Source organism: Saprolegnia diclina, assembly GCF_000281045.1.
Source record: "Saprolegnia diclina VS20 unplaced genomic scaffold supercont1.10, whole genome shotgun sequence".
Taxonomy (NCBI): domain Eukaryota; phylum Oomycota; class Saprolegniomycetes; order Saprolegniales; family Saprolegniaceae; genus Saprolegnia; species Saprolegnia diclina.
Window position 1 is genome coordinate 961,027 of NW_008246077.1, and position 15,313 is coordinate 976,339.

The 15,313-nt window shown below is 60.1% G+C and overlaps 6 protein-coding genes across 7 annotated transcripts; 2 read left to right on the forward strand and 4 right to left on the reverse strand.

The window, feature by feature from the left end:
- Positions 1–11: 11 nt before the first annotated feature.
- Positions 12–3,184, forward strand: SDRG_04357 (the record flags this gene model as incomplete). Of its 2 annotated transcripts, XM_008610030.1 has the most annotated exons (18): positions 72–174; positions 220–386; positions 427–473; positions 522–667; positions 715–897; positions 948–1,185; positions 1,233–1,326; positions 1,372–1,482; positions 1,528–1,620; positions 1,661–1,773; positions 1,820–1,955; positions 2,002–2,150; positions 2,198–2,262; positions 2,308–2,438; positions 2,486–2,665; positions 2,711–2,803; positions 2,845–3,003; positions 3,053–3,127. In XM_008610030.1, the coding sequence occupies exons 1-18, from the start codon at positions 72–74 to the stop codon at positions 3,125–3,127; spliced, it is 2,283 nt and encodes a 760-aa protein (XP_008608252.1). The 2 variants fall into 2 exon arrangements, with proteins under 2 accessions (XP_008608253.1, XP_008608252.1); XM_008610031.1 differs by having other exon boundaries at positions 12–174; positions 220–473; positions 3,053–3,184.
- Positions 3,185–3,211: 27 nt separating this feature from the next.
- SDRG_04358 (peroxiredoxin (alkyl hydroperoxide reductase subunit C)) lies at positions 3,212–4,103 on the reverse strand. Its single transcript, XM_008610032.1, has one exon. The coding sequence runs from the start codon at positions 4,070–4,072 to the stop codon at positions 3,263–3,265; it is 810 nt and encodes a 269-aa protein (XP_008608254.1). The 5' UTR covers positions 4,073–4,103; the 3' UTR covers positions 3,212–3,262.
- Positions 4,104–4,608: 505 nt separating this feature from the next.
- On the reverse strand, positions 4,609–6,813 carry SDRG_04359 (hypothetical protein). Its single transcript, XM_008610033.1, has one exon. It carries the CDS (start codon positions 6,720–6,722, stop codon positions 4,662–4,664), a length of 2,061 nt encoding a protein of 686 aa, XP_008608255.1. The 5' UTR covers positions 6,723–6,813; the 3' UTR covers positions 4,609–4,661.
- Positions 6,814–7,908: 1,095 nt separating this feature from the next.
- Positions 7,909–10,905, reverse strand: SDRG_04360 (hypothetical protein). Its single transcript, XM_008610034.1, has 3 exons — positions 8,602–10,905; positions 8,189–8,560; positions 7,909–8,145 (listed from the first exon to the last, which is right to left on the reverse strand). The coding sequence occupies exons 1-3, from the start codon at positions 10,882–10,884 to the stop codon at positions 7,942–7,944; spliced, it is 2,859 nt and encodes a 952-aa protein (XP_008608256.1). The 5' UTR covers positions 10,885–10,905; the 3' UTR covers positions 7,909–7,941.
- Positions 10,906–11,413: 508 nt separating this feature from the next.
- SDRG_04361 (hypothetical protein) lies at positions 11,414–12,970 on the forward strand. The gene is made up of 5 exons (XM_008610035.1): positions 11,414–11,538; positions 11,591–11,666; positions 11,713–11,799; positions 11,847–12,751; positions 12,805–12,970. Exons 1-5 carry the CDS (start codon positions 11,429–11,431, stop codon positions 12,899–12,901), a joined length of 1,275 nt encoding a protein of 424 aa, XP_008608257.1. The 5' UTR covers positions 11,414–11,428; the 3' UTR covers positions 12,902–12,970.
- On the reverse strand, positions 12,955–14,836 carry SDRG_04362 (hypothetical protein; the record flags this gene model as incomplete). Its single annotated transcript, XM_008610036.1, has 4 exons — positions 12,955–13,125; positions 13,184–13,549; positions 13,605–14,563; positions 14,605–14,836. The coding sequence occupies 4 exons, from the start codon at positions 14,834–14,836 to the stop codon at positions 12,955–12,957; spliced, it is 1,728 nt and encodes a 575-aa protein (XP_008608258.1).
- Positions 14,837–15,313: the final 477 nt, after the last annotated feature.

The following is a 15,313-nucleotide window of genomic DNA, read 5'->3' on the forward strand; positions in this document are numbered from 1 at the left end:
TTGTAGTTAGTCGAGGGCCAACCGCATCGAATTAGGTAGAAAGTGCAAAGTCGCTGGGATCTTGAGAGGGCATGGAACGGCGCCGGCGGCAGGAGACGCCACGCTCGCCGAGCTCGTCTGTGGCGACGTCCGAGGGGCTTCAGGAGCGAGAGGCCCTCGTGCACGAGCTCACAGGTGCGTTCGCTCTGCAAAGATACGCAGACGCACGCCATCGTTTAGAGCTGGTCGAGAAGGAGGCGTTGCGCGACGCCCTCGCCGCCTGCGAGTCGCCGATGACCGACAGTCTCGAGAGCGCAAGCGACGCTGACGATACCTCGGAGGACGTCGAGGTGCCGTACGCACCGCAGCCCAAGAAGCTTTTGCCGACGCCGGCGACCCCGATTCTCGTACCTCGCATATAACTCTTGCGTCCTAACGTGCCGGTAGAACCATTGGAATCAATTCCAGACCGCGAATGACTTGAGCTGCGTTCGGTCGGACGCGTTGTACTGCAGGTGGCTGGCTCATAGGACGGGGCGTAGGGACCTCGTGCACGTGTGCATCGCGCGCCAGCGTCTCCGGAACCACGACCTCGCTCTCTTCTGCCATAATCTCTCGGGGTTTGTCGCGATGCGCACCCTGGATGCGAGCCACAACCAGCTGGACGACGGCGCGTGCAACGAGCTGCGTACCTCACTCGCTTCTGCTTTACCAATGTACAAAAAAGCTACGTAGGTGCACTGCTAAACTCGAAGCGACCGCGGCTGCTCGGGCTCAACCTAGCTTGCAACCTCCTTGGCGACCACGCGTTTCAACTCGTGTGCGAACGCCTTAGCACCAACGTGTCCCTCGTGTGGCTCAACGTGCTCGGCAACCCCTTCACGTACTCGGCCACGTCGATCCCTTTGTTGCGCGACGGTCGCCACGGAGGATGCCTATCGTCTTCTCTCAACAGTTGCTCGTTGTAGCCCTCTACATGAACGAAGTCCTCGAGTCGCTCGCCATCAGCTTGGGCGACTTTGAGAACCCGGCGACTTCACCAGCTACGGTGGCCCAGCGACGCAAGCCCCGCTTGGCAAAGAACTTTGTGCGTGGCCTCGGCTTCCACTCCAAGCATTTACGCGACGCACAGTTTGGCCCCAAGCCAATGCTCAAGCAACTGTCGCTCACCGCCTTGTCGCTCGCAAACGCCGAACTCTCGACCGTGTTGGTCTTGATCGCCCGTCACCTTTCATACCTTACAATCATTGTAGGACGGTCTCGGAGCTCATGGGTGTCTTGTGCCAGCAGACGCAGCTCACAGCCCTCGACCTTTCCTACTGCTTTGTTGGTATCGCCGGCGCCCGCGTATGCACCTCTCGTTCTCAAAGCCGTCCATAAGATGGATGCTAGATCCTCGCCCATGCTATCGACACGCAGGCAGCGTTCCCGCTGCTGAAGCTGCAGCTCAAGTGCAATCACATTGGCAGCGCCGGCGCCCTTGCACTGGTCGACGCCCTGCAGGTACGACGTAGCCGCAATCGACCGCGTCGCATGCCGTGTATCTAGTCCAACACAACACTGACGGCGCTCGGCTTGGACAAGAACGAAATCTCGAACGAGGGTATCGTCGCTTTGGCCGAGTACCTCCCACGACTGCCCGTACGATGACCAGCAGCATATCAGATCTGAGTGCATTTAGTGCTTGACGCGGCTAAGTCTTGCGCAGAACCACTGCCAGGCGTCGGGATTGGCGGCGCTCACGCATGCGCTGGCAGCGTCACCGCAGCTCACTGACCTCGGCGCCATGGCTCGGTCATACTCGTGCACCAATCGAACGACCGTATAACGAGGTCAGTAGGCTGTGCGAGGGCCGCGTCGACGAGCGGATGCGGGCACTGGCGACCGCTCTCGCCACCAACGGCCACGCCATGCTCTGTGATGCGACCCACATTGTACACGCATCGTCCACGTCTTCCGACGTCAAGCTCCTCGATGTACGACCGACAACATCCACGACACGCTCCTATGGTCGTCTTGTAGGTTAATACGTGGACGATTGTGGCGCAATTTGACGTTCACCGAGACGCGCGTCTGAGTTTAACGTGGCGCTGCAGAGCGTCTCTCATCGCCAAGACGACGCATGCGGCCACGTTGATGGACCACATCGCGTGGCAAGTCCTCCATCAGCGGTGACCGATGTCGCGTCATGGACCTCATGTCGACGCACGCGGTGTAGCTCGTGTGACGCGCGCGACGTCGAGCCCGAAGTGCTCGTCGATGGCCGCGCACCGTGGTCCACCCGTGAGCATCGACAGCAAAAGGAGCGGTCACCATGACCATTCTTAGACCTCGAGCACGCGGTCAGCGCCGTTGTGCTGGCCGGCGACCGCGTTTGCATCCAGTACCTTCTTGTTGCGCGGGATCCGTCTCTGCGTGTGGAGCTCTGTCTCGATGGAATGCACGAAGCGCACCATCATGTACGTACAACCAAAAGAAGACGTCAACTTGAAGCAGCCAAGTACAGGTGGACGCTCGCCACCTGTACTACAAGGCCCTCGCGCCGCAGCGTGTGCCATGGCACCCGATCGCATACTGCCACCAGGCCGACTTCTACCATCTCAAGGAAGCACGTCTCGCCAACATTTACATGTCGGAAGACGGCGCCTTTCGACTCGTGTGGGCGCTGCACCTCACCGCCTCCAAGGTGTGCGCTCGAGGCTCAATTGCCAGCGCATATTGTTGTACGTAGATCTCGGTGCTCGACGTCTTCTCGCCCGACTGCTTCAAGCTGCACCTGCGCCGGGCCAAGAGCTGGTCCCCATCGATCGTTACGATCGCAGAGGTAGTTTGCTCGCTTTGTAAAAGATGACCACGCGGGGTTAGGGTGGCATTAGTGACTTCAATGGCGTCTTTCGCAAGCCCCATAGCTTTGTGTGCTCGATCGCGACGCGCGGGTGGGCGACCGGCGACATCCTTCGCCTCTCGCTCTCGGCGTCGGACGACTGCGAGCTCGACGTGGCCGACCTGCGCGTGGTGTACGAGGTAGTAGTACTGCACCGACAACAACCAGTGTTGGGACGCGATGCGATAGGTGCAGCGGTACGACGCGCCGACCCCACCGTATGCGCAGCTCGCATTGCAAGTGCACGATGTGCTCTTTGACTAGCAGTATATGTCATAAAGGAGGCGTGTCCCGGGAATTGAAGTCGCTGACTTGGAGGCCAAGAGTGGTGCTCGAGTGGCCAAAGAATGTCCGAAAATCACACAAGAAAATGTGGGATTGAGAGGTAGGGATGCAGATTTACTTGACGTTCTTGAAGAACTTTTGCGCGTCGTTGGGGTTGGCCTGGATCGTGGCCTGGCCGGGCTGCCAGTTGGCCGGGCACACCTCGCCGTGTTCTTCGTTGAACTGGAAGGCCTTGACAAGGCGGAGGACTTCGTCGACCGAGCGACCGACCGGGAGGTTGTTGATCGTGATGTTCTGGACGACACCTTCACGGTCAATGACGTACAGGCCGCGGAACGCAATGCCGTCGTCTTCCTTGAGGCAGCCGTACTTGGCAGCGATCGACTTGGTCAAGTCCGACACCATCGGGATCTTCATCTTGCCGAGGCCGCCGACGTTGCGCGGGAGGCGCGTCCACGCCAAGTGCACTTCGGGCGAGTCGATCGACGCGCAGATGAGCTGCGTGTCGAGCGCCTCAAATTCGGCGGCGCGGTCGTTGAACGCAATGATTTCGGTCGGGCACACGTACGTAAAGTCCTTGGGGTAGAAGAAGAGCACGACGTACTTGCCGCGGTAGCTCTCGAGCGAGAGCTCGTCAATGTCGCCGCGGATGACCGCCGGCGCCGTGAACGAGGGCGCGACCTGGCCCACGAAGGCCTTCTGGGCGGGGTACTTGACCTTATCGTCCTCGTCTTCGTCGTCGCCAAAGTCAAAGCCGTTGTAGTCAAACTCTTCCTCATCGTCCGCGGCAAAGTTGGCAAAGCCACGCACGTTCATCATGCTCGGGACGAAGGACGTCGCACGGGCCGGGAGGGCGCGGGCGGCGATGGGGCGGCGAAGCTGGTGGCGGGCGGCGCGGAGCACGGTCGAGCGGAGGTGCTGCATGATTCTTCGGGAGACGACGGGAAGATTTTCAAAGTGGCTGCCCAGCGGACCACAGATCGTTGCATCCGGCATCCGTATCCGGATAACAGAACTTCAACAAGCAGCAAGCGTGGGCGCGCCATGGCGACGTCGGAGTGCGCTTGTTGCTCGAGGTTGTCCGCCGCTTCATCGGGCCCAAGGCGTCGATGCTGGTGTCGGCTGCCGAATCATTCCCTATGGGCTGTGTGGCATTTCCAGCTTAAGTAGCTGGCCAATCATGCGTCATGCGGGGTGAACCCAAGATTCGACGTCAGCCTTCCATGCGAATCTCGTGGTGTGGCAGGTCGCTGCATGGCACGCAGAGGTTGGGAGGGTATCATAGTGGTTCACTTCAAGCATATCAGCACTGGTCTGCCACCAGGTAGAGCAGGATCGAACCGCGAGCGACCTCAGTTTCAGGCAAAGCTTGACGGAGTGGCGGCGCGCCGAGAGACGAATGGCAACCTCGCAGCGCAACATGTGATTTCAATTTCACATCTCAACAGGATACCAGAGGCTATGCAATAAGAAATCTAGCTTTTTATAGGCTACAACACGCTATTTCTTGACCTTACTCGATGAACCGTACCTTCTTGCGACTTTTGGGCGTCTTGGGTCGAGTCGATGGCAGCCGCTCGGTCGGAATGCGCTGCACGGCCTCCGAGAGCCGCGCGTTGAGGCCGAGTCGGGCTTGAATTGCTGGGTCGGTGCGATTCCGAATGGCTTGGAACTGCGAGAGCATGTCGGTCGGCTCGTCTTCGCTACTGCTTTCAAAGAACGTCGGCCGATGAATGCGCACGTCGCTGCTGTGCGACTTGGGGCGGCGGCCGTACTGCGGCTCCAGCGGCAGCTTGGACGCGATCTGTGGGCGCAAACTCAGGTACTCGTTGCGGCCGTACCGAGCTTCCCGCTCGGACGAGTCCATGCGTCGCGCGACAGGCCGGGGCGCTCCGTCCACCTCGATGAAGCTGTGCCCGAGACTGGTTCGGCGCACTTGACTTGGGGGCTGAGACGGAACGTGCTCGTAGCCGTCGTAGCTCAAGCGCGATACTTGCGAGACGGGCTGTGGCCGACGCTGGCTGGGTGTCGGCTCCCCAAAGCTTGGGCGCCGATCGGACTCGCCAAAGCTCGGACGCCGTGACGGCTCCTTATAGCTGGGCTGGCGTGTCGGTGTTGGCTCCCCGAAACTCGGACGGCGGCTCGGTGTTGGCTCTCCAAAGCTTGGTCGACGCACTGGCAAGTCGTAGTGCGACTGGTGACGAGGCGTTGTCGCCATTGTACGTTCGGTGTACTGCAGCCGACGCGGTGTTGTCGGTGTCCGGGCCTCTAGGGAGGCTTGGCGTCGGGGTGTCGTCGGCTCGCGGGACAGCTCGCGAGAAAGCTGACGGCGAGGTGTCATAGGCATTGCTTCGGCCGTCGAGTACTGGCGAAGCGGTGTAGTTGGTCTTGAAGCCGTCTCCTGGGGCGACTGCCGACGTGGGGTCATCTCGCCGAGCTGCCGTCGGAGATGGGGCGCCGTGTCGCGCTGCGACGGTACGTGGCTCGGTTGGCGCCCGTACTTAGTCTCTACGGCCGCGGACTGCAACGCACCCATCGACACGGTCGGTGGCTTCACGACGTCGCGCTTGGAGCGCAGGCGGGACACGGGCGGCGCGGCGTCCGTCTGCTGAGGCACCGAGCGCGTGTAGCGCATCGGCAACGCCGTCGGTTCCACGGGCGGGCTTGTCTGGCGCTGGAAAAGAAGGCGCTGGGTTGACACCGGCATCAACGTCGGCTTGTCATCCGACGTCGGTCGCTGGAGCTTGGACGAGTGGTTGCGCGAGCTCATCTCCTTTGCAATCGTGAGCGCGTGGTTGCGTGTCGAGATCGACTTTTGCGACGACCGAGGCGGCGGCTCGAACAGCAGCGGTGCTTCGTCTTGCTCCATGGAGCTCGAGAGCCTTTCGTCAAGCTGGTGCTGAAAGCTGTTAAGGTCCATCTGCGACGTCTCTTGGTACTCGAAGAGCCACTTGGAGCTGCGTCGGCGGGACTTCACATTCGTCTTCTTGAGCCCCTCGGCGGATGCCTCGACGCTCACTTGCGGGCTCACCGAGTGGAGCCGCGGAAGCGACCGCGGCGCGTCGTCTCCACTCGATGGCGCGACGATCTGCTGGAGGATCTCGCGCGCGATCTCGCTCTTGGTCTGTGAGCTCACGCTGTAGTTGACGGCCTGCGTGCTTGCAATGAGGATCTGGTCCAAGAACGCATCGGGTTTCGAGAGCGAGTTCCATTTGTGGTTGCTCACGACAATGTCATCGTCCGTCGCAGTGTTGTTGTTGTCGTCGTCGTCGCTCGGGATGTAGTACTGCTTGCTGAAGAGCGCACTTGGCATCGGGCTCGGTGTCAACGGGTCGTTGTAGTCCATGACGTCGCTGATCGACGAGCTGCGGTCGAACGCCGCGTCATGGTTGCTGAGCTCGACGATCGCGTCAAAGTAGTCGGTCGCGTACGAGGCCGACTCGATATGAGGCCGTGACACGGGCTGTTGATACTGGTGCGACTTCTTCTTGGCTTGGTGCTTGGCGAGCGATGGCGCCTTGGGCTCATCCCGCGTCGCGATGAGATCGCCGAGGAGGCGGAAGAGAAAGGCCATGCGAGACCAAATATACGTCGACTGCTGTTCGGGCCGACCGCGGTATAGGGCTTTCCACTCTGCCGAACCACCAAGATCGCGCGCGGTGGGCATTGTATTTTTGGCAGTTACCTTGCTGTTTGTATGAAATGAAATAAACCGTGTGAAAAAGACGTGGAAGCGCCATGTGCCAGCTGACGCGCTGTAGAGTCCAAGCGGAAGTGAGATTTAGCCGGCACTTTGCGTGGCTCTTTGTGCAAGGTCAACTCCACTGAGGAGGCTGTCGAGGTCGGACCTCGATGGAAAATCCGCCTTGCGCATCGAGTGTTTCACTCGCGGTAGCATTGCGGACAGCTTTGAACGGCCCGCAACACGCTGCGGTCGTCTCGCAAGAAAGAAAAAGGCGACCGGGTGGTGCTTGTCAATGAATGCTGTGGGTGTTGCACCTACACGCACTGGCCACAGGTTTCGTGCAGTGAACTCTGGGCTCGGGCGACACAAAGCACAGCTCTGCCTAGCGATTGAAGCGAAGATATCGAAAGAGATGCTCGCGAGCGCCCACGTCCTTTATGCCCGCGACGTCCATGATTTTCATCGCGTGTTGCAGGCAAAAGCAGAGAGGGTGGAGACTGCCCTTCCTGGAAAAAACTAGTTCGTCGACCCCTTTTCCGCCTCCTCAGCTCTACTGGGACAGCAGTGCTTGTTGCACGCATTTCAAGGCATACAGAGCTAATTCCAAAGGCATCTTGCTCGGGGTCTGGTGCCATGGCAGCAGATGGCGTGTGATTATTGTTACTTCTGACGACCTCGTCATAATGCCAAGGAAGCGACGCCTTGAGGAGTGGCTCTTGATGTCATTCCGCTAGCAGTGCTATCTTAGCTCTCGGCCTCTGCTTGTCATCCTGCCACCGCCCGGGAATGTCGACCACCATTAAGATGACGTCGACTTGTCGTAAGGGAATCTGCCTTCTGATTGGGTCCCGTTCTCGTATCCGGCGGAATGGTCAACGGAAAGGCCAGCCAACAAGCGCCATGCCACCGACGACGCGACCGGTCAAGCGCCTGAGCTTCGCCGACGAGCACGGACTGGCGCTCGTACGCATCTCCGTCCTCTTCCGTCTCTCTGAACTCGTTCGGCGTGTAGGAGCAGCGCTACATCTTTCCCCGCGAGCCCACGACGCCCCCGCTCGTTGCGCGGCTGTGACCGACTCGACCATAACAACTTGTACTAACTACGTTATCATCGCCCTTTTCGTGGCAGCGGACAGTGGATCCGGAAGGCGTCCCACTGCAGCGTCTGCTGGAGAATGCCAATGAGGAGCAACTCGACGCTAAAGCACTTGTCGCGGCTCATGTGCTGCAGTTGTTTCTGGACGGCGCTCGTCGCGACAGCTTCCTTGGACGCGATCACGATCGTATCGGGCTTGGGCAGGCCGGACGTCATCTAGGCACGACTGTCAAATAGAGAATGGCAACCACGCTCGGACCTCGCCGCCCGCGCATGTGATGATCTTGGTGAGTTCGCCTGGCGGCGGCAAGATACTCTTGTGCGTTGCCACGTAGAACGAGTGGCCACGTAAGAGGCGTTGGCGCTGGGCCAAGCTAAACTCGTACATGGTGCGTCGCAATGTAAAGCCCCACAGCGCCTCCTTCTCGTCGTCCTTGAGGCAGTATTGCGCCTCGGGCGCTGCATAGCCGAGCGCCGCCGACGCGTGCAGCCACTCTTCGTCCAAAATGTGCAAGCAGCGCGAGATGCCGCAGAGGATTTTGACTGTGCGCTTGAACTTGCCTCGCGGCGCAATGATGTGGGTCGCGGTCATCACATCGTCTTCGTACTGCGCCGACGCGATCGCTGCAATCTACTAGAGCGTGAGCGTCCATCGATGCTGCGACCGTAGACCTCGAAGAGCAGCGCGTCCGTCGAAACAAAGCCCGTGAGCACAATGCGCAGCACCGTCGGCGACGGAGCCGACGACGATGATGGCGGCGCGTCAGCAATGCGACACAGAATTTGAATCGCACTGCCTTCCATGTCTTGTGTCGACGGTGGAAAGTCGGGGACTGTCTTGGCCATCTTGGACCGCAGCGGCGCATCATCGTCCGACTCGTCAATGGCCGGCGCGCCAAGGACAGGACTGACGAGCGTGGCCTTGGCCTTGCGCTTCTTGCCACTGCTCGTGGGCACCGCCGTCGTAAACACGGGGGCTGGCGTCGTCACGTCACCGTTCGCGATGGGCGCGGTCCGCGGCGTCACGGGCCCCGCCCTTTTCTTGCTCTTGGCCGGCGCCTTCTTCTTGGCGGGCGGCTTGGCTTTGGTGGGTTTCGAGGCAATGTCGCGTGCGAGTGGCACGTCGTCGTCAAACTCGACGATAAGCGGCGCCGTCTCATTCAAGAGCTTCTTCTTGGCCGGCGGGCGGCGCTTGGTCTTGGTTTCGTCACGAGCTTGGTCGTTGACTGACGCCTCGGACATGGCGAGTCCCCGGGGCTGCCGCGCGTCCGGTGTATCCGGCGTACTGGCCACCGTGTCATCATCAATCGGGTCTCGCAAAGTACCACGCGCTGCGATGGGGACGATCGACGTCAAGATGGTCGTCGCTGCGCTTGGTGGTTCGTCAGCGACGCCGGATCGGACCCCCGACGTCTCTTGTGACGCCGTGTTGGTCTCGTTCGAGTCGAGCGCGGGAGTCTCGGTTCTTGACGTTGGTTCGGCCGTTGGCTCGGCCGTTGGCGTTGGCAAATGTGTCTCTGTCGACGACGGCGTCAGCGCCTTTGGTTTCTTCTTGCGCCACGTGGTTTTTGGCGACGCAAACGGCGGCGGTGACGTGATGGCGTCGGCGGTTGACGCCATGGTCGTCACCGACGACTCGTCATGCATCATGGTCACGGACGACTCGTCCAAAGGCGCGGTCGCCTCGGGTACTCGCACAAACGATGCAATGTGCTGTTGCCACAGAGCCGTTGCCGTCGGGTCCAGCGGCTCGAGCACCAACAGAAGCTCGTGCTGCGTCTCGGCGTGCGCCACAAGAAGCTCCAAACGACCGACGTTCTCGACATCGTGCTGGCGCAGCGAGACGTACTCGCCAAGAAAGTACCCAAGGTACTTGCAGTGGGCCATGCCGACGACCTCGCCGTATAGAATCATGTCGTGGAGGAGGAAGAACTGGCAGAGCATCGGTCGGGGTCGGTCCTTCTCGTAGAGCCAGACAAGGTCGCTCCGCACGAGCGCTTGCTGCGCGGCCTCCGAGTTGGGCACGAGCCAGTCGGTCGGAAGCCCGCTGTCCATCGTATGCAGAAGTGAGTGCAAGTCGAACGCAAACGTGTCGGGCGCGAGGAAGCGCTCGTTGATGCAAGTGAGGAGCGAGTGCACGACGGCCGGCGCCGCCAGAATCGTACAGTGCGCATCTTGCGTGAGCAGAAAGCAGTCGGGTGTGTTGGGAATACGAAGCGCCTTGCAGACTTCGGCGGCTTGCAGCTGGAAGAGGTCGTGCCCGTTCGTGTCGACAATGAGGCAGAGATCTTCGAAGAGGTATAAGGTGCCTGTCTGCAGCGACGCATCGCCCGTCATTTGGATCGAGACCACGTTCTGCGCAATGAGCGTCCTCGCCACGAGATCGATGCCGCTCCCGAGGCCTTCTTCCAGCGCCAGCATGTCCATCGCGCGCGTCCGCTGGGTCGTAATGTCCGAGAACGCATCGTGGAGCCGGTCGCACATGAGATACCAGTCGTCTGGACGCTCGGCAAACGGCGCGAGCGCGTCCATACACACCGCGTACGCCTCTAGACAGTCAAGTGGAAGGCGGAAGAGCGCATCGAGCTTTGGATCGCTCGGTGGCGGCATGAGCTGATGGTACCACGCGTATGTTGCATGGAGCGTCTTGAACTCGAGCGCGCGCTCAAAGAGGAGCTCGGCCGAGCTCCTTGCACGGTCGCTGAGCGTCGGCGACTGCGTCTTGACGAGGCGCAGGCCTGCCAAGAGCGCCCGATGCGCAGCGTCGAGCTGTGGGAAGAGGAGGAGGCAAGGAAACGTGGCGAGGCCGGACGACTGGTTCTGCGACTCAGGCGAGAGCATGCGCTGGGACTGCAGCTCGAGGCGCAGCGTCTGCCCGCGACTGCGGAAGAGCTTGTCCACGACGCTCTCCTCGGCCGCGACGAAGCGGTCGAGTACGTCCATCGCGGTTTCCATCCGCAATACAATTCGGTCGTGGAATCCACTGCGAGAGTCCGGATACGTTCGGAAGATGTCCGGATACCTCGCCACCAAATCCGCGCCAAGTTGCCGTTGCTTCAAGTTGGCGCGTACACGCTGGAAAGCCCCTCATGCAACGACGTATCGAACCTAGTTAATGTCCAAGGCGGGTTGTCTCCACATAGAGGTCTTCGCTGCACCTGCAGCTTGAATCGTGGAGTTCTCTACCGGTACTGGTATCCTGCAGCAGGATATTTAATTACCAGCAAAATGGCTGCAAATGAAGTCGTACTAACCATAAACTCAGTCGTAGCTCTAGTCGATCAATAGACAAAACTACGAGCTCACATCCTACAGCATTGAACAGCTCGCATCAATTTTGCCGTCGTAGATCGACATGCCGGTGAGTAAAACCGATCGGTTTGAAAAACCTACAGGGTAAAATGCATTAAACGCGTTTAAGCATTGCAAGAGGCGTCAAACGCGAAATGGGGCAGCATCCTAAACGAACGATTTGAATTTAGGACTTTTGCACACGACCATGACCACGTTCAACGTCCGGAAGGGCAAGTGGCACTTCACGTGCGAGGTGCTGGAAGACGCGCTCTCGGCCGAGGCCAAGGCGAACATCGAGACCGTCTATGACTTGCTGTACGTCTCTGCTGCAGGTCCCGCCGACGCGGCTCACTCGGCTGGCGTGTAGGAGCCAAGACGTCTTCGTGACGAAGCGCGTGAGCCTGCAAGAGCTGCGTGCCATCATCGACAGCTCGTGCAGCAAGGTACTTGGCGTCGGCGCCAGCGTACCTGAAGTAATACCACGTGTAGGTCCCAGAGTTCTACGTCTCGTTCGCCAACTCGGGCTCGTTTGCCCATTTTAACCAATTCTCGACGCATTTCTCCTCGCGGAGCCGCGTACGACGAGACTTGTTCATCAGAGCCAAGCTGATGCCGCCATGTAGGCTGGCGTCGCAACGATTTCGCCCGACTACTGGTTCATCTTGATCCCGGAAGGCCATCTCCTCAAATGCATGATCGCCCCGCGCTTCAATTCGCCGCCGACCCCTGAAACGAAAGCGCCGCCGGCAGCCATCGAGCCCATCGTCCCAGTGAGCCAACTGGGGCTACCCGAACCAGAGCCTCTTCCCGTCGTGGACACGACCCCAGCGATTGCGACGCCAACACCAGCGCCCAAGCCCAAGCCAATGCCAATCCAAGATCTGACGCCCAACGTGCTCGACGCCATGCTCGGGCTCCAGCAGCTGCACGCACTCTCAATGAAGGCGCCCGACGAGCCGCGACAAAAAGACTCACCGGCCAGGAAAGAGACCAAGCCGCGCTCGCTGCCGCAAACCTCGAGCCCTCCCGAGCGGCTTTCTTGCCCTCTCGAGCTGCTTCCTTGTCATCCTGAGCCGCTTCCTCCCTCTCTGGCGGAGGCCACGTCAGAAGCCGTCACGCCAGAGAATACCACACAGCCAGCGCTTCATGTGCCCGAAGCCGTGCCGCAGATTCCCACGTCGGCACCGCGTACGACGCCCCTCGCGCAGTCAGCACTCGAAGCGCCCGTGGTACCTTCCGTGCTCGAAACACCCCAGCGCCATGTCGACAAGCCAATGGCAGCCAGCGATAACCGGCCGACGGACCCGCGCCAGAACAAGCGGCGCCGCATCAGTACAGACGCCCTTCCTCCGAGCGTTGTTGCTGTTGCCGACGCCCTTTCTCCGAGCGTTGTTGCCGTTGCTGACGCGCTTCCTCCCACCGAGAGCTCACCAATCAAATTGATGCCGCCCGCTGTCGACGTGAGGGTTGCGTCGACGAAGCCGCCGTCACCGGTCAAGAAGCCAGTCGCCGACTACACGGAACTCTTGTTCGTAGCTTCCCTCTCGTGTCTTGCCGATCTCATCCTGCTATCGTCTTTAGACGCGTCCACAAGTGCTTCCACGCGATGCAGTACCTCGTCCACGGCCAGCGCGTCGAGAGCACCAAGCCGCGCCGGTCTCGCCACGACCGCGACTAGCCCCATTACCATCAACGACGCTTGTTGATCTGTCTTCCTAACGTTTTTTTATACTACGGCAACGCGTGCGCCGCCACGTCGAGGCGCTGCGTCAAGACGCCGTGCAAGATGAGCTCCGTCGAGCACACGTGCGCTGCGAGCTGGATCTTCTTTTGCATCGCCTTGGTCGCAATCGCTTTTGGTGCCGTAATGACGATGCAGCCGCGCTCGGGCTTGGCCAGTACCTACGCCGCCCATGAGCCAAGTCGCCAGTACGATACGCATGCATGCAATAGGACGTACTCGGCCGCCCGCAAGCCGGACAATCTTCTCAAGCTCGGTGCTCGGCGGTTTGACGTCACCATGGGGTGTGATGTAGAACGTGTGGGCTGCCAAGAAAGACTGGCGTGACGCCAAGCTGCAGTCGTACATGGTGTGCTCGAGTTCGAATCCCCACTTGGCTTCCTTCTCTGCGTCCCGGAGACTAAACTCGATCTCGTTTGCGGGCCGCCGCATCTTGGCCGACGCGCGCAACCATGCTTCGTCGAGGATGTGGAGACAGCACGAGATGCCACAAAGCAATTTGACGGTGCGCTTGAGCTCGTTCGACACCAAGTGGGTGCCTTTAGTCACGTCGTCTTCAAACACAGCGCCTTTGATTGCTCGGATCTACCTCCACGCAACTTTGCATGAAGTATCATCCTCCATGGACGAGTGAATGTACCTTGCGCATGATGGCATCGGTCGGCTCAATGCCCGTGAGCACAATGCGAATCGCATCGGGGGTGCTACTCGCCGCGGAGAGCTCTGTCGACGCCAATGACTCGGGAAACGACTCGGTCTCGGAGAGGCGTCGCGTTGCTCGCGGCCGCTCCATCGATTGCGACGCCTCAAAGACTTCGCTCTCAGTGTAGGACGCGGTTCGCCGGGCAGCTTTTCGCTTGGGCTTGGCATCTGCCACGGGCGCTTGTGGAGTGTCGGCCACTGGAGGGACCTTGGCTTTGGAGGCGCGTGGCCGCTTGGGCGATGAGGACGACACCTCGTCCGAGGCGGCAGGCCGCTTCTGGCCTTTTTTAGCTTTGGGAACCGGCGGATTCTTGGCCTTGTGCGACGCGGCGAGGAGCTTTTCGTGGAACGAGAGGCCTTCGGTCGCTTCGTCCTGGCTCTTCTCTCGTGCCGGAAGCGGCTCAGCATGGATCTCTGAGATGATTGGCGTCGTGGGCGTGGACTCAGTGTGCATAGGCTCGTCGGCGGTCGGGGCTGTGACGCCTGGCAGGTCGACGGGCTCGGTTTGTATCGGCTCGTCTGCACTCGGGAGATCGTCATTTGGTAGCTCGAGGGGCTCTGTCGGCGGCGACGCTGTCTTTTCTGAATCTGACGCCATCGCACTGTTGGTCTCGGTCGCTGCATCGTCGTCGTCCTCGCTGGCCATGGTCTCAGTGTCGCTCGCGACGGGGTTAGTGGGCGTGAACGCTGCCGACGGCGTCCATGTGGGCAGCTCGCTGATGACTTGGCTTTGCCGCTCGTTGGACTTGTATACATCGGTCTCCCAGTGCGCGAGCAAGCTTGTGCCACCGACCCACATGTCCTCGGACTCGTTGCCGCTCTCGTCGTCGTCGCCATCAGCGTCGTCTGGGCGATGGCTCGTAATGATGAGCTTGCGCTCTTCGAGCGTCATGAGCGCTACCCGCGCGTGTTAGATCCATCGCATGCACGCCACGTACTCTTGCGCTTGGCATCGACGGTCTGCGAGAGGTAGTCTTCTTGGGACATGCAGCGAAAGCAGATTTGCGTCTCGTCCTCGTCAAAGCTGCAGAGCACGAGCTTCTTCGGGCTCTCGGCGCGCGGAGCCTCGTACGCATCCTGCGTCGTCACCTTCTTCCACTGGCTCGGCGTCTCCTGGTCGCCGACCGCGGTCCCTGTCTGCGTCGCGGTCTCGGCCTCGGGCGTTGCCATCGTCGTGGATTTGTTGTTTCCGTCCAAGCAAGCTCGATGGCGATTGGCCCAATTTCCTGCCGACCGCCTCGCACGTGATTGGTGGATTTTCGAACAAATGCATTGCCAGCGATCTGCTGACCGCATTTTTGGATCTTAATGTCCTGCTGCACAATACCAACGGTCAATAATCACTGATCATTGACCCTTGGCAATACTCAACAAACCAACTTGTGTAATTGTAGTCCATGAGCCGCGTCTAGACTACCGGTATCGTAGCCGCCAGCCGCCAACACTACTCCCAGCTTCCAACTACGCATGAGGTTTGGCGAGCTTGGGGCGTCCACCTGACTAAGGCAACAAATATCGCCAGGTCTGTCATGTGCCAGTTCAACCTGTACAAAGTACTACGTTACGTCACGAGTCGAGCCTCGTCCACCTTTGCAAGTGTAACCCTGGACAGCAAACTGTAGGTAGGAAAAGGACAATGTAGACACA